Below are 24,975 nucleotides of genomic sequence, written 5' to 3' on the forward strand. Positions count from 1 at the left end.
AAAGTGCAGCCTGCCTAAGAACGGCACTGCCCACACGGAGAGCTGACACAACAAGATGACGCAACAGAAAGAAACACAGACTCCCGTGCTGCTGACAACAACAGAAGAGGACAAAGAAGAACACTCAGCCAATAGACACAGAGAACAGACAACTGGGGTGGGGGTGGGGGGAAGGGGAGAGAAATAAATAAATAAATCTTTTAAAAATTAAAAATTAATAAAAACTTTAACAGTAATATTACTTAGGATGGCAGAAATAAGATTTCTTTTCAAATTTACTTCAGTTAATAAAGAGGAGAGCTGGTCAATTAAAAGAATGATATAATAATTATATAAGGGCACATAGAAATGATTTGCAACTTAGAGTTTGTAAAACATAAGAGTTTGTAAAAGCATGACTTTAGAATAAAGGCAATGGAAAAAATTCATTCATGAATTTACATGTTTACATGGTGCCTACTATGTTTCATGTTCAGTGACTGCCTGTCTAGAGCAAGAAAGGGACATATTAACCAATGATTACAAGACTGTGGTTAGTACCGCATGTTCTGGACGTAATGGCAACACAGTGGATGGATTAACTTCTCAGTCAAATTGGGAGAGGGCAAGAAAAAAGAGGGGCATGTGTGGGGCTTCCTGGAGAAAGGGGCATGTGAGCCACACTGAAAAGCAAAGCAAAAAACAAAAATAAACAAACAAAATACTAGGTTCTTCCACTGACAGCTGCCCCTGTAACCAAGAGCCATTTTCATAATTATTCACTGTAGGAAACAATTCATGGGCTTTTCAATAGAACAACTACAGGCACCACCTCCTTTTCATATCCTTAGTGTAGGTTCTCCAAAGAGAAGTAACTGGGCCCAAGAATACGAACATTTTCAATGCTGCATTTTAACATGTTCTAATTAATTTTCCTACCGAGAGTTCTCAAGTGTGCCTGTTTCACCACACTTGGCCAACAACTGATATTCCCACTTTTTAAAAAAAACCTTTATTCTTGAAATAGCATAAAATTGTATATTTCTTTGCTGATTAGAAAAGCTGAATCTTTTTTCAACGTGTTTTTAGTTGTCTTCATTTCCAGACATGAATTGCCTATTCATAATTTTATCCATTTATATACAGGATATTATTCTTATTAATCTTGATGAGCTCTTTTTGTAATAAAGGAATTTGCCTTTTTTGTTGTTGTTGTTAACATCTCTACTGAAATATAATTCACATACCATACAACTAAATAAATTTAAGTGTACAAATCACTGTTTTTGTATATTCATAGTTGTGCAACCATCACAATTGATTTTAGAACATTTCATCACCTCAAAAGAAACTCTGTGACCATTATAAGGCAATCAATCCCCTTTTCCCTGCAATCCTCTCAGTCCTGGGCAACCACTAACTTATTTTCTGTCTCTATAGATTTGTGCTTTTTTGTTACAAATCTTTGGCATTTTAATTAAGAAAGTTTTTTTTAAAGAAAGTTTTTTTGACATAAGTTTTAAGAGCACAAACCTACTAATCTTTCCTTTTTGACATCTTCGCCTAAAAATTAAATATTGTATCTCTATTGCACTCAGCCTAATTTCTTCCTTTCTATTTTCTGGTTCACTAATTATTTCCTCAGCTGCCTGCTGCAAAACCTATCCACTGAGTTTTTAATTTTAGTTATTCTACTTTTTAGTTTTAAAAGTTCCATTTGGTATTTTTTCAAATCAACTGATCATTTTTTGTTGTTTCTTACTCCTGAAGAGTTTTAGGCTTGTCTTGTATTTCTTTAAATATAGTAGGCATGGTTATGCTTCATATATTGTGTGTGACAGTTCCAACATCTAAAGTCTTCATGAAGCAGATTTTTTGCCCCTGGAGTCTTATTTCCCTGTGCTTGGTTACTTTGTGACTATGCACTAGCCACTGGCATTTAAATTATGGGCAATCTTTGGCATCTAGAATGAAGGTGTCTTCCTCACCAGGCAATTGATTTTCTTTTCTGCATGACACCTAGGGACAACAACAGTGCAAAAACATTTTAAACTTCAATTCCCTGCTTGATAGTTTCTGAATCTGAATAATCCAACTCTGCAGGATGGGTGGCCCATTTGGCAATTACAACCTCTCAGGGATAGGTTTTTTTTCTTTATTCCCTCCTGCTCTACTTAGTGTCCAAGACAGCGGTCCTCCCACTTCCCTGGGCTTGAAGTGAAGGATAGCATTTTACTTCTGATTACCCTTACCCTGAAAGTGTATTCCTTTGGGTTGGGTCTGGGTTTGCAACTTGTCCTTCAAGGTCATAGAAACCACAGTTTAATTTCAGCAAATGACCTCAGGGTAAATGCAAGTTCTTATTCTCAGTTTACCTATTAGCTTTCTCTTAAAATATTGACTTGGTAATTCTCTGTTTTTTTTTTTGTTTTTTTTTTTGGTGACCTCTTCAATGCTTTAAAAATGTTTTAAATATGTTACCTTGCATCATAGTCAACTTCAGTTGAGCTATCCCATTACTACTGGAAATGGAAGCCAGAAATCTATTTCTTTTGGGTTTTGTATAGTTTAAATTTGGAATTTAGTGTTTTAATTCATCTGACAAATATGGTGCATTTTAAGGTTTCTTTGTTATTAGTAATAGTTAGCATGTTGGATTTTCCATTTAGAATTTGTCATCCTAAACCAGTATTTTCACTCCTGAATCCCTTTTAAAACAATAATAATAACAATAATAAATGTTATCTCTTTGGACTTAATTTGAATTCAAGTTAATTTGCACGACTTCACAATTTCTGACCCACTGGCCTAATTGAATCGACTCAACAACCTGATTAAGTGTTACATGTAACAGCTTCTAATACATAACTGGTGAAAGACCAAACACCACTGTAACCACTGTAGAATCATAGTTAAAGTACAGCAGGGCTGCTCTTTGAGTTTTATTTTATTCCTCTGTTCTGTTTTATGAAAAGCAACTGGATAGACACATCTGGATGCAATTTTGCCATTAATTTAACCATTTGGTTGCTGAATTGCAAGACAAAAAATAATGGATATGCTCAATTTTAATCTACTTAGTATTCTCTGACTTAATAATTTTGCAAACTGAATCACTTTACAAACTAAATATAGTAAAGTTATTATTATGGTTTGGTTTCCAAGCAACCATTTCATTAAGAAATGCTCCACTTGGGAGAAACATCTGTTTGTCAGTAAGATTTCTGTTATCATTATATAATCTCCTGGCAAAAAAACCACGGTCACTCTATATCTTAGTATTACCTGGTGGAGAAAAGGTCAACAGAGAGTACTACAACAGAGAGAGCCATGTGTTTCAATCTGTACTAGTCCCCAAACCTTGTTATCAAGAAACAATTCATGACCCTAACTGGCCATATAATATTTAAAATTATTCTCTTCTGATTATAAAAACAATAATTTTTCATAACATAAAATGTGGAAAATATAAGAAAAAAGGCACAAAGAATAATATAAAAATCCCCTGAGATTTTCTTTTTCAGCTTTGAGGTATTTTATTATAAAAAGTAATCATATACATAAAAATAGTAATCATATACATAAATTTATATGAACTTAAAATTCATCATATATTTACTTCACTTCTTAACTTGACCTTCTAGTAAATCTTCAGCTTCTCTGATTTTGGCTGCTAAAATACATAAGGAGATTTGCCCTTGTCTGGATGATTGAAGAGCATAATTCGTCAACAAGAATTTATTTTCCCTTTATTGGCAGTAGGGCTTATACCTAGTACTAACACTGCCTCCTGTTTTGTCATTTTGGGCTCAAACCCACCTCTGTAATAGCCACCACTGAAGGCCTGCAAATCCTGTAGCAGCAACCACTGTACTGGCCATAGCTCTGGCTTGACTCCCCTGCCTCCAGCGGGAGCGTGGTGCATCCCAGCCCAAAGGCCTAGGCCACTCATGCTTCTACCAAAAAGCGACACTCACACTTCCAACAGCTACAAACCGCCTAAGCCTCACCTGCGATTTTGATGCTCCTGTATTAGATTTCATTTAAAAAAGGATTCCGTTGCTAAAACTCTGTTTGAAAACTTGGCCTAAAATAATTTCATATGGTTTTCGCTTTCTTGTCTGCAATTAAAATGTTTTCCATAATGGTTAGGGGCTGTGCGCTGGACAACTAAGTCCAGGGATTTGTAGAGATGGCCAAACATTCTCAATGCATTTCATGAAAACAAGCTAAAAGAGAAACAGCATTCTCTGACAGTGGTGAGGAGAGGTGATAAGGGGTGTGTGTGTGTGTGGTATGATACCTATGAAATGTGGGGTAAAGCTTCCTTGTTTGAACAGGCAGATGGCTCAAGATGGTGATTTTTAACTCCTTTTTTGTTTAAGCAGCAGAACCTTGTTTTAAAATGAACTCTTTAGAAGAGCAGCAATGAAAGAAAAGCAGGGCCCTCTGGTTACAGAGAGGCAGCTCCAAGCCCACTCAGCACCACCCCCTCTTCCCTGAGTCCCAGGGGTTCTGCAGCACACAGGCATTCAAGCACTTGTCCCTGTCTCAGTCTCCTCCCTGCCACAACACTGCTGCTTTGCCGTCCCTCCTTCTGGAACACTCCTCCCTCCCTTCTTTACTAGGCTGATTCCTAATCACCCATCAGCTCTCAGCTTATGGGTCACTTCTTCCCTCCCCTTTCTGTCAGGTAAAATGTCTCTCACAGCAGTGTGCACCTTTTATTCTCAACACCTGTCAACACCACCTACATTGCTAGTGTGATTTTCTGATTAATATTTGCCCACTTCCATGCCTCCTCCCTCTTCTGACTGTAAACTCCATAAAGGCAGGGTGATGACTGTTTTTCTCACTAATGGATCCTCTGTACCTAGCACAGTGCCCTATCACATAGCAGCATAGCAGGTGTTCAAGAAATATATGTTGAATGAATAAATATTTGAAACCATTATGAAAAAAATCAGCGGCCAAAGATAATATTTTATAATTCTTTTTCTGACTCTGTCTAAACTCATGTGACCAACAATGGAAAACAAAAGTTAAACATAAGTTACAAAAGAGCTTCTAAAACAGCCTTCCCCTACAATGAAAACCTGGAGCAACCGTGCTCTGGCAGGTGGACAGGAGGGACGACCCAATTAGGTCTTTGATAGCTCCATGTCTGTGATCCATTCCCTAAGGCTCGAGTCATTTCCAACCTTCAAGCATTCTCAGGGGACAGCAGGGATACCACAAGGTCAGGGAATAGAACCAAGTGAAAAAGTCTAAAGTCCAATCTAAAAATCAATTGCTAAGACAGTAGAGACACCTTTTAAGTGCTCTTTTCCACCAGGGCCCAAGACCTGGACATGACCAAAGAGAGGGAAATGGATGCCTCATTCAGTTAATAAGGTTTGTGTTAAACATATGATTCAGCAACAAAAGGAACTATGTCAGGGTTAATAAAAATATAATTGAGTTTATTAAGTAGTTGAACAGCTTCACGGATCATCTTAATCACTTCTGGGGAGATTAGGAATTTTAATTTGTATTTTAAATGAAGGGTAATGCCAGCTGCTGGCTCTTTAGTTTAAAAAAAGAAAAGCAAGAGGAGAGTAGCCTTCTAGCAGTCAACTCAAAGTATTAATAATTCCAGTAAAACCAACTGATTCCTTAAAGAGTAAAGGAACATTGTGCGTAAAGAAAAGTCTAAAGAGGTACTTGCTATTTTATTCATTATTGTTCTCTATCCTCCTTCACTTGCCTGCAAATTCCAACTTTAGTAAAGGTGCCTCCAGGACAAAATTTAAATAGCTGTTCTGCATAGAAGATACTTCCACCTTCTTAATAGCTTACAAAGTACAGTTAAGCAGGCTAGTTTTTACCCCAAGGTATCTTTCAGTTGCCTTCATGGTGAATCCTGCCTTTGTGACAGCTAGTCTACATGTTTGGGAGGTGAAAGATTTGAAATGAGCCCTGAAACCAAGAAATTCAGAAGTATTTAATTGCTTAGCTGAAAATGTCAAGATTCACTGGCTCCATGGCTTAATTCTACTGTCTGTATAAACAGGGGCCAAGGTGATTTGAGAAAAGTGAGAACATGGAGGTGGGGAGAGAAGTGTAAGAGCCTGGGCTTTGGAGCTGAATTCTGATTCTCTCACTTACTGATTGGCCAAGTAACAACCTCTGAGCCTTGGTTTCTTCATCTGTAAAATGGGAAGATAAAGATACTGACTCTGACAGGGTTGCACTGAGAAGTAAATGAAATAATATAAATTACATCTGATACATAGTTGGTACTCAATAAATGTGTGAAAATAAGAGCAAAGGAAATATAAGCAATAATCGTCAATAAGCATGATACGTTCAAATTCAGGAAGCCCATCCCCAAGCCATTACTGATGTGCTAGCAATAACAAGCCTTCAAGGGCTTCCCCGAACCCACCCAGAAGAGCCTAGATACCTTGGCTTGGCTTTCCAATACCTCCCACTTTCCAGCTCAATCTCACCTCTAACCTTCATGCCCATTCTGATCCACCAAAAATGTCAACAGCCTATTCTCCTTCATACTTGCCCACACCTGAATATCTTCCTGCCTTTGCTCATGCTTTTCCTTCAGCCTCAATCCCCCCACCCTATCTCTGCATGTCTAATTTCCTTTATCCATCCTTCACAGTCCTAAAAGTTCCATGAAAAACTACTGTTTCAATTTTTAAGTTTATTTTTAAGTGCATAATTCTGTGATTTATTTTAGTTTATTTATAAGGTTGTATAAACATCATCACTATCTAGTTTCAAAAATTTTCATCACCCCAAAAATAAACACTGTACTCATTAGTGGTCACTGCCCATTTCCCTCTCCCCCAGACCCTGGCAACCACTAATCTACTTTCTGTCTCTACGGATTGGCCTATTCTGGACATTTAATACAAATGGAATCATACAATATATGGTTTTTGGTGATTGGCTTCTTTCATGCAGCCTAGTATTTTCCGGGTTCATCCATGTTATAGTATGTATCAATACTTCATTTCATTTTATTTCATTGTATGGATAAAACATATTTTATTTATCCATTCCATCAGCTGATCGACACTGGGATTGTTTCCACCATTTGGCTATTATTATGAGTAATGCTTCTATGACCGTTAGTGTGCAAGTATCTGTGTGGACATATGTTTTCATTTGTCTTGGGTAGGAATGGAGTTGCTGGGTCCTATGGTAACCCTATGTTTAATCATTTGAGGAACTGCCAGACTATTTCCCTAAGTGGCTGCACCATTTTACAATCCCAACAGCAGTATACAGGATCCCAAATGCTCCACATCTTCATAATGCACACAATTTTCAAGTTATTATTAAATGTCATTTATTGGCATCAAAAATACAGCAAATATCAAGAGTCCTGTACAGAAAGGCACATGTGTACCTAACCCACAAACTCAGTAAGCTGAATTGATTTCTGAAGCCTCATCTCTGCTGCTCCTAAGATGATGCTTTTACCCTCAGTGCTGAAATACCAACAGTCATCAGAAGGAAGAATGGCAGGCGGTATGAGGTAACACACACTGGTATTCCACTGAGGGAAGATGAGTTTCAAAGACACATAGAAATTGCTTTAAAATTAATATTGTGTTATATGGCTAAGAGTCTTCAAAAAGGAGGTCATCAGAGGGGTTGCGTTTATGCACACCTCAGCAGGATCCCAGAGACAGCCAAAGTAGATACAACACCAGGTACTGGTACTCCTGAGGGCTACGGAGACACACAGGTTCTACGATCATGGTGGTTGGCTCTGGAGTTCAGTACCTTGTCAGCGGGCCCTACCTGATTATTTGTGTTCCTGAGTGTGATGGAGTTGGACTCAGAGGTGAACTTTCTACACATGCCTCTTTTATCACTTTTACTGAACCTGTGGTTGGAGCTGGGATTGGTCTATACCCAGGAGACTTCAATCTCTGGACTGGTCATGTGCCAGCTGGGCCATGAGCCTCAGAAGAGTTGCAGCTCCTATTCTCTGGTTTGTTGGATTTGCACAGGTCAGCCAACAGGGAGGTGAAGATGGTCAACCACCACACCAGGGAACTGAGAATGCTTACATCTCCAAGCAGGAGAATTGCATCCATCCACCATGGATCTAAGCCCCGTCTCAATATAGAGGTGGAGCGAACATCACCAACCCAGGGTCCACAGGCTGGAGGAATAAAATATGGATTAGAGTAAACTTACTGGTATTCTACTATAGAACTATTATGACTAGTAATGGAAAAAACTGTAGCATTGATCTGAAGAAAGTGGCCAAGGTAGTTGCTGAGATCAGGGAGAGGGAAGTAGAGATGAGATGTGGGGGCATTTTCAGGACTTAGAATTATCCTAAATATATTGCAGGGACAGATGCAGGACATTATATATCCTGCCATAACCCACTGAATGAACTGGGGGAGAGTGTAAACTGCAATGTAAACTGTAATCCATGTGGTTCAGCAGTGCTCCAAAATGTATTCACACAATGCAATGAATGTGCCACAATGATGAGGGAGGTTGCTGATGTGAGAGGAGTAGGGGGATGGGGTTTGGGCTATGTGGGGACCGCTTATATTTTTTAATGTAACATTTTTTGTGATTTATGTATCTTAAAAAACAATTTAATAAAAAATATATAATTAATTAATTTTGTGCATGAGGTATATACATACAATGGAATACTATTCATTTATAAGAAGAAATGAAATTAGGATGCATCTGACAACATGGATGAACCTTGAGGATATTATGTTGAGTGAAATAAGTCAGATACAAAAGGACAAATATTGTATAGTCTCGCTAATATGCACTAAATATTATGAGTTAACTCATGGAGGTAAATTCTGGAGTATAGGTTACTAGGAAATAGAATATGGATTGAGAATGGGAGCTGATGCTCAATATACATAGAATTTTGAATAAGGTTTATTACAAAAGTGTGGAAATGATTAGAATTGATAACACATTATAGTGAGTAAAACTAACACCGATTTATAAATGAGACTGTGGCTGAAAGGGATAGTCTGTGGATATAAATGCTAATTGAAAGGAAACTAGCGAATAATCTAGGGTATGAATAACATAGTAATTTCTGTAGTAGTATAAACATAAGAATGTTCTTTTACAAAGTGTTAAGACTATGGTGATACATGGGAAAATTTAGCGAATATAACTTATTGCATGAAAGTTAACAGTAATATAATATTTTTGCAGCAACAGCAAAGAAGATATATCAATTCTATGAGACAACTAAAAAGGGTATAAGAGAGTATGGGATTTTTCCTTTTGAAGTAATAAAAATGTTCTAAAATTGACTGAGGTGATAACAGGACAACTCTGTGACGAAAAATGAGAGCCACTGAGAGTACATTTTGAGTGGACTGTCAGTCAACACAGGGAATCTAGTGGTAGAAGATGAACTGTAGTTAACAGAATACATGAGAATATTCTCTCATGAACTATAACAAATGTGTAATACCAATATAAAGTGTTAATAATTGGGTGGGTTGGGGGAAAAATATACCAAATGTATGATATGGGTTACAGTTAGAAGTAATATTTTGACTATGCTCTTTGATAGTTTATAACAAATGTTTCATAATAATGCAAGGTACTGGTGGTGGGGTGATATTTTGGAGCCCTGTATGATGATATGCATGTTTGTTTTATAAGTTCACAACTTTTACTATACACTTATTGCTTATGTATGTTCATGTATGAATAACATACACCTCAATAAAATTTTATTTTAAAAATTAATATTGTACATATTGCCAAATGAGCAAATACAGACCCCCTCCCAATTCAGGAAGGCTTAGTATCAACATAATATTAAGATATGTAAAGAGCTGATGTACATTGAAACCATTTCCCATAGGCTGATCTGATTCTCCTGGTAAGCCTCATACAGAAACTCAGCACGTGCACCTTAGGAAAGGAAACAATGTGGGCACTATGATAATTATTTTCCCCTTCGGCAAGAGCATATCTTGAGAATCAAAGAGGCTTAGGTTTGAATCTTAACGCTGACATTTAGTATCTTTGGGCCAGCTACTTAGCTTTCTTGAGCTTCAGATCCCTCATCTGTAAAAGAGGGATAATAATACCTAACTTGCAGTGTTGCTCTGATTGGCACATAATATGCAGTTGATAAATGGTAACTATTTTAGTTCTTATTGCCACTGATCCTATATGGTAATAATCTAGGACACTCTTGGAAAGAGAAATAACTAACCCTGAAGTAGCTACTTCATCCTTTACTTCCAGATAAAAGTACTAAACTGCTAAATATTCTGATCCAAATCTGATGGTGAAATGATGGCTTCATCTTCTTTAAATGGTAGAGGAAACCACTCAAAAGTAATTCCAAAAATGAAGCTGAGGTAAAACTGAAGGGTTTTGAAATGCAATCTCAGACTTAGGGAGGGGAGATGGTATCAGGTACATCATCTTGGCTATGGTACGGTAAGGTACAGCAAAGAGGGAGTTGCTGAGGCACGGGTTGGTCTCAGTTCCACCACTTTCCCAAGTTTGTGCCTGGAGGCAAGTCCATTCTTCATTTATAAAAGAGCATTACAATATGTGCTTGTTGAGAGAATCAAAGCTTTCTAGATGCTTAACCATAATTCAATTTTAACAAATAGTACTGCTACTCATAACCATAACCTCTGTTTTTTATTTGAAAGTATAAAGGGGAGGGGGGAGGTTCTCTTGCTCCCTTCCCCACACAGCACCTTTCTGCTGATCCCCCGCCCCCATTTTATCAGGACATGGCTTTTTGGTTCCCGTGTTACTATCACAGAGACAGGTCTTTAAAAACTTAACTTATTTATTTAACAAAGCAGATGGGAATCAATTCAAGCTCTGCCATGTAGGTGTCCAGACGTTGGGTAGGGTGGAATCCCCAGAAACTGGATCCTGTGGAGTTCATCGTTGGATTGACCATTGCCAGAATCCCCTTCAGGGCTGACTGCTCTGGTCCTCAAAACTGCCTAACGCATGAGCACGGAAGTTCCACTCACCCCAGCTGATAACCCAAATGCTGTTACCCAAAGCAGGGGGAAGCGGAGCTGGTGGCGGACAGGGCTCCAGGTCTCATCAGCTTTCTCAGCCTCGCCCTCCTCTCCTGGCCCAGCCCAGCTCTCCTCCAGTCTCCTCTGCTCTCTACAACCAGGCTGATGAAGGCTCTGCCCAGCCTGCCTTTCCCCACTGGTTTCACAGACCTCTCTTTGGAGCTACTGTGGGACTAGAAGCACATATTGTTCCTCCTCCAGCCTTTGTCTGTCTACACTTGTGCTTGGAGAATCCCACACAGAAACCCAGGAGGTCTTATCTCTGGGGCTTAAGTGCCCTTTGTAATAATGTTATGTCTTATTTACTTAGTGAAGAAAATATTTTATATTGTACGAGAGCAACAGAGTATATTATTTATGGTGATGAAATTAACGGTTTCTTATTGTTAAAAAAAAAAAGAACACAATAGAGCCAATTTCTACCATTATTTGAAAAGGTCAAGGGAAGAAATCTAACACAATAGGGGTGGGGGTGGGGTTGAAAGACAAGACTTGGAAGACAAAGAACAAAGTTCAAATACTTGATATGGAATCTTTTTTTTAGATTTATTTCTCTCCCCTTCATTGTTTTATGCTCAGTGTCTGCTCATCGTCTTTGTTTTGTTTTAGGAGGCATCAGGAACTGAACCTGGGGCCTCCCATATGGAAGGGAGGTGCCTAATCACTTAAGCCACCTCCCCTCCCTTGATATAGAATCTTTTTTTTTTTTTTAATTTATTTCTCTCCCCTTCCCCCCACCCCAGCTGTCTACTTTCTGTGTTCATTCACTGTATGTTCTTCTGTGTCCACTTGTATTCTTGTCAGTGGCACTGGGAATCTGTGTCTCTTTTTGTTGCGTGTTGCGTCAGCTTGCTGCACCAGCTCTCCGTGTTTGCGGCCCCACTCTGGGCAGGCTGCACTTTTTTTGCACTGGGCGTCTCCCCTGACGGGGTGCACTCCCTGCGAGTGGGGCTTCCCTACGCGGGGGACATCCCTGTATGGCATAGCGCTTCTTGCGCGCTTCAGCACCACATGTGGGCCAGCTTCACTACACAGGTCAGGAGGCCCTGGGTTTGAACCTTGGACCACCCATGTGGTAGGCAGACGCCCTATCCATTAAGCCAAATCCATTTCCCTGATACAAAATCTTTTTTTTTTTAAGATTTATTTTTATTTATTTCTCTCCCCTTCCTCTCTGTTGTCTGCTCTGTGTCCATTTGCTGTGTGTTCTTCTGCATCTGCTTGCATTGTCAGGCAGCACTGGGAAAACTCCTTTTGTTGCATCATCTTGCTGCATCAGCTCTGTGTGTGTGCGGCGCCATTCCTGGGCAGGCTGCACTTTTTTTTTCACACAGGGTGGCTCTCCTTGCGGGGTGCACTCCTTGCACATGGGACACTCCTACGCAGGGGCACCCCTGCGTGGTACGGCACTCCTTGCATGTGATAGCACTGTGCGTGGGCCAGCTTACCACACGGGTCAGGAGGCCCTGGGTATCGAACCCTGGACTCTCCATATGGTAGGCAGAAGCTCTATCATTTGAGCCACATCCACTTTCCTGATATAGAATCTTAAGAAAGGGACTTAACCTATCTAAGTCTCAGGATCTTTGACTATAAAATAGGGATGGAGTATATCACATTAAACCCCAAAATTAACTCAGAATGGATCATAAACTTAAATATAAGACTGAAAACTACAGAACAATTAGAAGAAAACACAGGAGTATATCTTTTTTATCTTGAATTAGGCAATGATTTCTTAGAAATTGTACCAAAAGTATAATCAATAAGAGAGAAGACTGATAAGTTGACTTCATCAAAGTTAGAAATATTATGGTTCAAATGACAATATCAAGAAAGAAAAAAACCCCACAGAATGGAGAAAAATTTGTAAATCATGTATCTGATAAGGGTCTAGAACACATATAGAACTCTTACAACTCAACAACAAAAAGACAAACAACCCAATTAAAAAGTAGGCCAAGGACTTGAATAGACATTACTCCAAAGAAGATACAGTCCTCAGGATGGGGGAATAAAATATGGATTAGAGTGGACTTACTGGTATTCTGCTGTAGAATTATTGTGACTCTAGCAATGGAAGAAATATTGATGTGGAGACAGTGGCCATAGGAGTGGATGGGGGCAGGGATAGGGAAAAAGAAGTGTGATAGTGGGGCATTTCCAGGACTTGGAGTTGTCCTGAATGATATTGTAGGGAAAGATGCAGGACATTGTATATCCTGCCATAATCCACTGAATGGACTGGGAGAGAATGTAAACTACAACATAAACTATACTCCATGCTGTGTAGTAATGTCCTAAAATGTACTCATCAAATGCAATGAATGTACCACACTAATGAAAGAAGTTGTCAATGAGGGAGGAGTGGGGGCTGTGGGGAGTGGGGTATATGGGAACCTCTTATATTTTTTAATGTAACATTTTGTGTGATCTATGTATCTTTAAAAAAAGATAATAAAATAAGTACATAAAAAGATGCTCAGCATCAGTAATCATTAATGAAAATGAAATACAAATCAAAACCACAATTAGGTACTTCACATCCACCAAGATGGGTGTAATTTTTAAAAAAGAAACAGAAAATAACAAGTGTTGCCATGGATGTGGAGAAATTAGAGCTCTCATATATTGCCAGTGGCAATATAAAATGACACAGCCATGGTGGAAAAAAGTTTGGCAGTGCCTCAAAAAGTCAAACATAGAATTAACATATGACCCAGCAATTCCACTCTTAGGTATATGCCCCAAAGAACTGAAAATATATGTCCTTGCTAAAATCTGTACACAAATGTTCATAACAGCAAGATACACAATAGCCAAATGGTAGAAATAAACCTTATGGCTATCAAACGATAAACTGATAAATTAAACATGGTGTTGCCCATACAGTGGAATGGAATATTACTCAGCAATAAAAAGGAATGAAGTACTGATTCATTTACAACATGGATGAACCTTAAAAACATCATGGTAAGTTAAAGAAACCAGTCTCAAAAGAACACACAACACAGATTCCATATATATGAAATGTCCTGAACAGGAATCTCTATAGAGACAGAAAGTACATTAGTGGTTGCCATGGAATAGGGGGAGTGGGGAATGGGAAGTGATGGATAATGGGCACAGGATTTCTTTTTGGAGTGATAAAAATGTTCTAAAGTTAGCCTGTGGTGAGTCAACCCAATTAAGATGGTGGAGTGAGATGCTTCAGGGCTCTGTCGCCCTAGAGAAGTTCTGATCAACCAGCCAGACCTGGCAGAAACATCTTCCTTAGGGCTCCAGAAAACAGATGAAGGACTATAATAAAAAAGGCAGGTGCCAAATCAAGAAAAAGACTTCTTAAAAGCAGTAGCATTTCCTAGCACACTGGCTGATCCCTCCCCCACCCCTCACCAACTTGGCACAAAACTGGCCCACACTCCCAGTGCAGATATTTGGAAGATGGAGGAATTCCTAGGGTTAACTGTGCATGCCCAAGAGAAGACACACTCACAGAAAGGACCAGGGAGGCCCCATTCTTTGGCCTGGAGCTCTTTTTTAAATGCTTTGTATAGATAAGCTCTGAAGGAGAGCATTTGCACAAGTCAGTCTGCAAAGAATGGAAAAGGTATTTTCTTTTTCCTTTTTTTCTTCTTTCCTTGTTAGCTCCTGTCGTTCAAGGAAAACATTAGCTGGATACAAGCTAAGGAATAGACATTGCAGAGTCTAAATTTCAGCAATAGCACAAAAAATATAAAAATGTTCAGGTTTCAACAAAATATTAAATACATACAAAGAAACAGGAAATGATGGCCCAGGCAAAGGAGATTAAAGCATTAGAAACCATCAATGAAGGAAGCAGACATGGCTCAAGCAATTGGGTGCCAGCCTACCACATGGGAGGTCACGGCTTTGGTTCCCGGTACGTCCTAAAGAAGACAAGCAGGACAGTGAGCTGGTGTGATGGGCTGGTGCCTCAAGATGATGCAACAAGATGACACAACGAGAGACAAAACAAGCAGGGAGCAGAGGTGGCTCAAGTGATTGAGTGCCTCCCTTCTACATGGGAGGTCCCAGGTTTGGTTCCTGGTGCCTCCTAACAAAAGACGAGCAGACACAGAGAGCACACAATGAACAGGCAAGAGAGCAGACAGTGAAGGCGAACAACGAGGGTGGAGGGAGAAATAAATAAATAATATATATCTTTAAAAAAAAAAAAAGAAAGAAACCATCAATGAGGAGGACCAGACCTGGGACATTCCAAACTAGGACTTTTAAAAATATGGTCCTCAATATGCCCAAAGAACTAAAGGAAAATATGGAGAGAGAACTAAAGGAAATCAGGGTAATGATAGATGAACACAAAGAGAATATCGATAGAGACATGGAAATTATGAAAAGGAACCAAACAGAGCTGAAGACCATAGTAACAAATTTAAAATTCCCCAGAGGGATTCAACACTATATTGGGAATCAGTGAAGACAAGAAGATTGAAATCATCAAGTCTGAGGAGCAAAAAGAGGAATGAAAAACAGAACTTGAGGAACCTGTGAGATATTATCAAGCATACTAGTATATGCATTGTAGAAGTCCCAGAAGGAGATGAGAGAGAGGACCAGAGAAAATAGTCAAAGAAATAATGGCTGAAAACTTCCCAAATTTAATAAAAGGCATGGATATATACCCAAGAAACACAGCAAACTCCAAACGAGATAAACCCAAATATACCCATGCCATAGCAAATTATAAACAGACTGTTGACTGCCAAAGATATAGAATTTTGAAAGCCACAAGAGAGATCACATCACCAAGTCACGTACAAGGGAGCCTCCATGAGATGAACTGCCAATTTCTCAACGGTAACCTTGGAGGAAAGAAGTAGTGGGAAGCCCCATTTAAAGTACTGAAGGCAAAAAATTACCACCCAAGAATTCTATATCTGGCAAAACTGTCTTTCAAAAATGAGGGAGGGTTTAAGACATTCCCAGATAAATAAAAGCTGAGGTAGTTCATAACCACTAGACCAGGCCTACAAGAGATGGTAAACAGAGTTCTGCAAGATGAAAGGAAAGGATGCTAGACAATTAACTGAAACCACGTGAAGAAATAAAGATTTCCGGTAAGGTAATGACATGGATACCATTGCATTTTTTATTTATAACTCCACTTTTACTTTCTACAGGATCTAAAAGGCAAATGCATAAAATGCAATGCTAAATCAGTGTATTTGGACTCATCATGTATAAATATGTAGTTTGTGATAAGATGAGGGGACAGAGGGGTATAGGAACATAGTTTGTGTATACTACTGAAGTTAATTGTATCAATACAAACAAGAAAGACTGTTATAGATTTAGGATGTTAAATTTAAGCACCAAGGTAACTACAAAGAAAATTCTAGACACAGTGAGAAAAAAAAAAGAAAGAAAATTCTAGAGAATATGCAAGCTCATAGAAACTGAAATGAGAGCACAAGTTCCATGGCGTGTGGTGGGGGAAGGGTAGGGGGAATGGGAGGTTAATGCATTACAGATGTTGGGTTCTGTTTAGGGAGATGGGAAAGCTTTAACAATGGAAGGTTGGGAGTGGGTGTAGCTCAAGTGGTTGAGTGCCTGCTTCCCATGTACAAGGTCCAGGGTTCAATCCCCAGTACCTCCTAAAAAATATAGCAAAACAAAACAAAGAAAAGAAGAAACCAACTCTCATTGGGGAGTGGGCGTAGCTCAGTGGCTGAGCACTTGCTTCCTATGTACAAGGTCCTGGGTTCAATCTCCAGTACGGCCTAAAAAAAAATTTTTTTTTAAAAAAGGAAGGTGGCGAGGGTACAACAATATTGTGAATTTGATTAACCCCACTGAATAGTATGCTTGGGAGTGACGGAGTTGGGAGAAGTTTATATTATATATATATATGTTCCCACAATTTAAAAAATAAATAAAAACAAAGGAAGAGCAACTAAACAGACAACAACAGTTAAATGCAATCCATGACCCTGGATGGGACCAAGCAAGAGGAGAAATAGCTCAAGAGATATTATTGATACAAATGAAAAAAAAATTGGTATATAAACTTAGTTTTATATCAGTGTTAAATTACTTGAATTTGATAATTGCACTTAAGGTAGTTACATAAGTAAATATCCTTCTTCTTAGGAAATATTCGTGGCAGTTTTAAGTGTTCAAGGAGAATGATATATACAACCTACACTCACGTGATCAGAAAATGGATAGAAAGAATGATACAGCAAATGTGGCAAAAATTTAAAATTGGTGGATCTGGGTATCTGGAGGATAGGGGTATGTTGGAGTTTTTCTGTATGAGGTTTGTATTATTTTTGTAACTGTCCTGTACAAATTTGAATGTATTTCAAAATGAAAAGTTAGAAAAAAGTTAGATTGTGCTGATGGCTGCACTAAAAACCATTAAATTCTATTTTAACTGGGTGAATTTTAGGTATGTAAATTAAATCTCAAATAAATTGTTAAAAAATGTCTACTTTCTAAAACCACTTCAAGAATGTGCTGACAGGGAAGTGGATGTGACTCAAGCAATTGGGCTCCCGTCTACTATATAGGACGTCCTGGGTTCACTACCCAGGGCCTCCTGATGAAGGCAAGCTGGCCCGTGGGGTGAGCTGGTTCACGCGGAGTACTGGCCCATGCAGACTGCTGCCCTGCGCAGGAGTGCTGCCCCGTGCAGGAGTGCTGGCCGATGCTGAGAGCTAACGCAGCAAGATGATACAACAAAAAAAGACACAGAGGAGAGACAAAAAGAGATGCAGCAGACCAGGGAGCTGAGGTGGTGCAAGAGAATGATCATCTCTCTCCCTCTCCAGAAGGTCCCAGGATTGCCTAATGAGAATACAAGCAGACACAGAAGAACACACAGAGAACAGACAATGGAGGGATAAATAAATCTTAAAAAAAAAAAAAAAAAGAATGTACTGAGAGGGAATAGATGTGGGTGAAGCAGTTGAGTGTCTGCTTCCCACATGGGAGGTCCTGGGTTTAGTTCCTAATGCCTCCTAAAATTGAAAAACAAACAACAAGCAAATAAATGAAAAAACCTACTCAGGAGAGCTGATGTGGCTCAGTGGTTGAGCATTGGCTTCCCACATTTGAGATCTGGGGTTCAATCCCCCCGCCCCAGAACCTAAAAAAAAAAAAAAGAATGAACTGAGAGCATATATGAGACATTCACTAAATGCTCATTTGCTAATTAGGTGGTACAGAAACCAGGTTAGGACATAAAAGAAATCTTCCCATTTCAAGGACATAAATGGAGATGATAAACTTCAAGGACTATGTCCAAATTTCAATGCCAGATCCAATTAGATGGTCCTTCAAGGGAAAGAATTATTTTCAGTTAATGGTTTCCCAATTACTTTACTTGAGGTAGAAATCTGAGAATGAGATAAGGAGCTCAGTCCCTAACAAGTTAAGATTTGTAGTCCTGTTCAGTTTGAAACTCTGTAACAACAACTTCACCTTGCATGGAACTTCCCCCTTCTAGGACTTTTGCTAAAGTGAAAACGTCTCTGAAAGGAAGAGGGTGGAAGAGTTAGTGTAATTTGTCTGGGCATGTAGAGATGGCTATTTTTGTTCACTTCACTCCACACACACTGGCATACTTTCACCTCCCAGGCTTGGCTCAGAGCCTGATTTTTTTTTTTTTTTTTTTTTTTAAACGAGCCTGGTAGTTTTATCCAGAAGTCCTTTTAACACTGATAGGGATCACTTGGATCTCTGAAATACATTTTCTGTCTCTGAAGTTGCTTTCAAAATGTCTTTTAAATAATTGAAAGTAACTGGGAGGACACATGAGCAGATTCACAGTATGATAAATAAAGTGGCTATACTATCTCAATTGAAGAATACCATTTATTTACTGCCTTCATTATTTTTGAGTGTTTAAATTCTTGTTTTAATTTATAAGTCAGCAAAGAAACAATGTGGCTCTTTTTATCTGAGAGCTTTTTCACAGAAGGAAAGATTCTTCTCCAGAAAAAGCAAACATACAACAGTTTGTTTTTTTTTTAAATCCACTCTTGGGGAGCAGATGTAGTTCAATGGTTGAGTGTCTTCCCATGTATGAGGTCCGAGCTTCACTCCCTGGTAGCTCCTAAAAAAGGAAGAAAAAAAATCTACTCTTTAATTATAAGATCTCATCTACTTCGGGCAGAAGTAAACAGTAGAACTCAGGGGCAAAATTATTTGACTAGGAGTTGTCTTCTAAATCACAAAAACAAAATTTTGTTTAGTTAAAGATTAGGTTAAACAAAATGTCCAAAGTGAAATGTAATTTTACCTACTCCTTTGATTCAAACTAGAACATACAACTCTGAGGAGCAAAACTGCAGATATAAACCTTTTCTCTACTGCTCTTGAGAGACATATTTGCCTCCATTTAGGGACTCTTCCCTCTCCTCTATAAGCCCACTAACCTTTGCTAGGTGAACTCTCCTTTTTTATTTTTCTCAGTTCTTTCTCCTTTTTTTCCATTCTTACAACTATTATTCTAGTCCAGCATCTTGGTACCTCACCTGGATTACTGGCTCAACATCCTAATAGACTGTCTTCATTATTGAATCATCTGTTTCAAAACTGAAATGTGAAAAATACCCAAAACATCCACTATACATTATGGGATTCTCAAGGACTATTTTAACTCCCATTTTGGAAGGGAGAAAAACATCCACTTTCTACCTTACATACCTTGTCATAAAAAATTTAAAAAAAGAAACAAAACAATGATAATGCATTGCTTGTATAATAAAAATGATGGTAAAACAATGAAAAAATAATATACAAGGAGTCTAAATATGGGAGATTTAAGATTAAGCCTTCTATTTATAAACTCTGCACTGTAACCGGAGTTCAGCAACTTTGTGTTCCACCTGAAGAAGCTGCTACTAAGTACCTGAAAGCAGCTACTATGAGAACTAAATCAACCATCACTTTTTCAGTAGGAATAAAAGGGGATTCAGTCTTTCATAAAATTACAATTTAACTCATAGTGGGTTTAGTTCTCAAGTTCTGTTTACTTCCTGGCAGTTACTGCTATGTGACAGACAGATAATATATAACCCAGAAATTCTGAAGTCAGGCAACAATAAATAAATATCTGTTGAATGGATACATTTATTTAATTTCACACAGATCCATTTAGGCAGCCTAGAGAAAGAAAACCGTAAATGCAGACACACACTCCCCAAAAGTAAATGTTACTTAAACACAATTAGGTGCCCCTGCACTGCATGATCACAAGTGGGCTGCTCTTGTCTGACGGGGAGTTCAGAAGAGCTTGACTCTGGAAGTCATTTAAGCCTGGACCTTGGCAATGCCAGGTGGGAAAATACAGTTCCTTCCTTTCTTAATGAGAAATTTACCTAAGGTCTTACCTTTAAGTGCATGTTAAAATACCAAACCTGTCCATCCTGGGGGCTGAGAACAGAAATTACACCTCTACCTCCCACGTTCTTCACCAAAATAGCTATTAAATGATTAGCACATCAATTAAAATTAATAAAAACAAACACAAAACCAACAGTTGTGATTTTTTATAGCAGACCCTCAAGGCTAGTGAGCTCAATGAATTAATCAGCTATGAAGCTTATTTCAGATAATAGTGTTGCCACATTTGAATGACATGCCACTGCTTTCAAAATATTCAGTTCTAAGGGGGAAAAAAATCAATGAAAAAATCTCCTTGCTTCAATTCCAGTTTCTTGGGAAAAGTACAGGATAACTTATTTTCTGAGATTTATTCATTATTGGCATTTTAGGTTCTTAGTTTATCAGTTCTTTGATTTCCATAAATATGATCATTCTCATGCAGCCCAACTGAGCCCTCCAGCTCATCTCAAGTCCTACCTTCTTTAATCTCTCAGTTGCAAAGTGATTACTTTCTCTCTTGAAATTCTCTACTCTTTTGGCTTGTATTCTGACTTAGTTGTCCTTTCACCTCTTTGGGGTTTGGGTGATCATTTTATTTCCCTTAAAAAATTCTTTTTACTTTTTTTTGAGTTACCAGGGGGCCAGGAATTAAACTCAGGAACTTGTATGTGGGAAGTCTGCACTCAATCACAGAGCCACATCAGCTCCCATGAGTTGGCTTTTTTGTTTGTTTCTGCTTGTTGTTTGTTTCTGTTTTTTTCTAGGAGGCACCAGGAACCAAACCGGGGATCTCCCATGTGGGAAGCAGGTGCTCAACTGCTTGAGCCACATCAACTTCCTCTTTTTACATTTTAACCTAATTATTATATGATGACTCACAGTTAATTTAAAGTATTTTGTCTATAGTAGGTCCACAATAAATATCTGTTGAATACAGAATGGATCCCAAGATTCAGAGCTTCATCTCTTTATACTTTTCCCTCTATATTTTCTCCTAAGCTTCAACTACTGTATCTATACACAGCACTCCCGAATTACACCAAGAAACAGCCAGCCAATGAGAACCTGCATGTGACTTTGTGCCCTTAAAGAATCTTGCCTTTGTTTGTTTATTTATTTATTTATTATTTCTCTCCCCTTTTGCCCCCGCCCCCCAGTTGTCTGCTCTCTGTGTCCATTCGCTATGTGTTCTTCTGCTTCCATTTTTGTCAGCGGCCCAGGAATCTGTCTCTTTTTTTTGTTGTGTCACCTTGTTGCATCAGCTCTCCCTGTGTGCGGCACCACTCCTGGGCAGGTTGGACTTTCTTTCGCACAGGGTGGCTCTCCTTACGGGCGCACTCCTTGTGCGTGGGGCTCCCTTACGTGGGAGACACCCCTGCATGGCACAGCACTCCTTGCGCACATCAGTACTATGCGTGGGCCAGCTCCACATGGGTCAAGGAGGTCCTGGGTTTGAACCGCTGACCTTCCATGTGGTAGGGGGACGCTCTGTCCATTGAGCCAAGTCTGCTTCCCAAAGAACCTTGCCTTTGGAAGGTAAACAGAACACATCAATGTGGAGGACTGGCTTACCAGCTTCAAGTCTTCACTCCTCCCTGCATCCATGGCCTTTACCAAGCAGCTTGGCAGTCTGTTCTACTAATGGGTCAAAGTATATTTTTCTAACCCTTGACTTCTGGGTTCAGCCACATGTCTTGCTTTAGCCAACAGAATGAGGCAAAGGTGACAGGACACAAATGTCAAGCTTAGGCCTGAAGAGGCCTCTTGCATTTTTTCTTGCTCCCTTGTACTTATGCCATCACCGTAAGGAGAACATGCCTGGGGAGCTCACAGGTCAGGGATGTTTAGGGACTCAGGCAGCAGAGCCACTCCAGTCAGCCTACATGCCTGCAGCATACATGCCTGCAGAGAGGCCCAGCCAAGCCCAGCCTAGCTTAGCTGAACCCCAACTGGGAAGACTAGAGATGCATGAGTGATAGTAAATGATGGGTGTTTCGAGCACTGAGCTTTGGGATACTTTACTATGTAGCAAAACAAACTGATAGAATCAGTCTACTCAGGTTTTAGATGTGAGAAACTATACAGATTGCTACACTATTAACCTAACAATCCAACAGGAGAGGGCATAATGATAATTATGATGATAACACCAAAATAATAATAGGTAATATGTATTGAACACTATACGCTAACCACTTTCAAAGTATGAAACACATTTAATCTTAGTATTAGCCCTACTTTTTTAATATATAAACTTTTTAGAATAGAATAGCTTTAGATTTACAGAACTATTGAGAAGATAGTACAGAGAGTTCACATAAACTCTATACCCTGTTTCCCCTATTAGCAACATCTTACATTAATATTGTACATTGACACAATTAATGAACCAATATTGATACAATATTATTAACTAAAGTTCATAATTTATTCAGATTCCCTTAGTTTTCACCTAATACCCTTTTTCTGTTCCAGAATCCTATCCAGGAAACCACATTACATTAATTGTCACATCCCCTTAGCTTCCTCTTGACTGTTACAGTTTTTGCCTGCCCCCACCACCGTTAAACTCTTAAAAAAATTTTTTTGGTAATAGATTTGAGATATAATCCATATACCATACCATCAAATTAACCCATTTAAGTACAGAATTCAATGATTCTTACCATATTCACTGAGTTGTGAAACCATCACCACAATTTTAGAATATTTCATCACTCTAAAAAGAAACCCTATGCCTGTTAGCAAAAACCCACCCCACTCCCCAGCCCCTCAGCCCTCCCAGCTACAGGCAACCAAAGCAGATGGAAAGTAGATTTCCATCTTTTTTTGGCATTTATCTTTTATGGGCATTTCCTAGAAATGGAGTAATATGATATATGGTCTTCTGAGACTGGCTTCTTTCACTTAGCTTATTTTCAGTATCCATCCATGCTGTGGTATATATCAATACTGAGTCCTTTTTCATGGCTGAATCGTATTCTATTATACATCCATATACCACATATTGTTTATCCATTCATTAGTTGATGTACATTTAGGTTGTTTCCACCTTTTGCCTATGAACAATGCTGATATGACCATTCATGTACAAATTATTGTGTGGACATATGTTTTTATTTCTCTTGGATATATATCTAGGAACAGAATTGCTGGGTCAAATGGCAGTTCTTTGTTTATCTTTTAGAGGAACTGTCAGCCTATTTTTCAGAGTGATTGCAGCATTTTACATTCCCCTTTAGCCCCTTTTTAGAGACAAGGAAATGAAGGCCAGAGGGATTGCTAGAGTTCACATAGCTGAGAAGAGGAGGAGTGAGAATGTATACCCAGGTCGTTGGACCCCAGAGCCCTAGCTTTCAACCACTACACCACACTAATGAAGCCAAGGGAACTGAGTTAATTCTGACCATCTCACTATGCCTACTTCTTACCCTTTAGCAGAGAGTACCTAACTTTTTACATTCCTTTTTATAAACCCCCACTGAGACTTGCAATCCAGAAATTAATGGTGATATGGAGAACAACAAAGAATCATGAAAGAGAAATAAAATTATTGCCAAAAAAAATTTTGACAAAAAAATATTAAATGCCCTGAAATTCTTTTAGTTTAAAGAGAGAGAATAAAGGTACATACTGATAGCAGTGAGGTACATAAGAGGTTAATGTAATGGAGCTCATATATGAGCCATTATTTGCCTCCTTGAATTAGAGGAAATGGGATTTAATCTATAGAATGATAAGTAAACATAACTGAGGACTTACATGCATGATAAAAAGCTTGATCCACAGACTCAGAGTTCTTTAACCAGGATTAACTTACCCTGAATAGCAGACAGATACACAAAGGAGTCTTCATGCTCCAAGTTCTCCAAAAATATCTGAAACCACAAAATACTGCAATGATATAATTCACAAAGAGCAAGTAAGATTTAAGAGATGCTGGTCAGCAGCCTCAAAAAGAATAAATGCTTTTTTTTTTAAGTGTCTGTCTTAACTAGACATTGGTCTGACTTAGAATCTTGTGGTGAAAACAGTATATAAGCTTTAAGTCTGATTATTATAATGGTTAAAATGGGTTAAGGATTAGGGGAGATTCTTGTTGGAGCAGTCAAGTATACACCAGCAGTAGGAACGGAATCCGATATCTGGAAGAATAATCCTTCACATTTTTTTCCACCATAGCCCCTCATGGACAATACTCTCACACATGCCAGGCCTACAGGCTGTGGCAAACAAGAGACAAGGTTTTGGGTTATAGGCAATCAAAGGCACACTTGCTGTCATTTGTTCCTTTTCTCTTCCACTCAAGAAAGCATACAGGGAAGCAGATGTGGCTCAAGTGATCGAGTTCCTGCCTACCACATGAGAAGTCTCTGGTTCAGTTCCCAGTGTCTCTTAAAGAAGACAGGGAGCTGGCGCAATGGGCAGTCACAGCAAGCTGATCATCAACAAGATGATGCAACAAAGACACAAGAAGAAAAACATAATGAGAGACACAACAAAGCAGGGAACAGAGGTGGCTCAAGCAATTAGGCACTTC

At 38.9% G+C, this 24,975-nt stretch overlaps 1 protein-coding gene across 6 annotated transcripts in view; it reads right to left on the minus strand.

Annotated features, from left to right (window-relative positions):
* The window catches only part of TANGO6 (transport and golgi organization 6 homolog), a 279,753-nt gene that overhangs the window by 138,658 nt on the left and 116,120 nt on the right, over positions 1-24,975 (minus strand). For 5 of the 6 annotated variants that reach the window (XR_011646283.1, XM_058279794.2, XM_058279795.2 and 2 more), the window contains exon 14: positions 24,256-24,313. Coding sequence is in view for 5 of the 6 variants with exons in the window: in XM_058279794.2 (XP_058135777.1) it covers positions 24,256-24,313 (58 nt within the window). In the remaining variant the exon portion in view is untranslated. Of the gene's footprint in view, positions 1-19,078; positions 19,162-24,255; positions 24,314-24,975 lie in introns of those variants that run through there. The other variant, XM_058279798.2, reaches the window with a different exon arrangement.

The sequence above is a fragment of the Dasypus novemcinctus genome, chromosome 18 (genome assembly GCF_030445035.2).
Source record: "Dasypus novemcinctus isolate mDasNov1 chromosome 18, mDasNov1.1.hap2, whole genome shotgun sequence".
In the NCBI taxonomy this organism is placed as follows: Eukaryota; Metazoa; Chordata; class Mammalia; order Cingulata; family Dasypodidae; genus Dasypus; species Dasypus novemcinctus.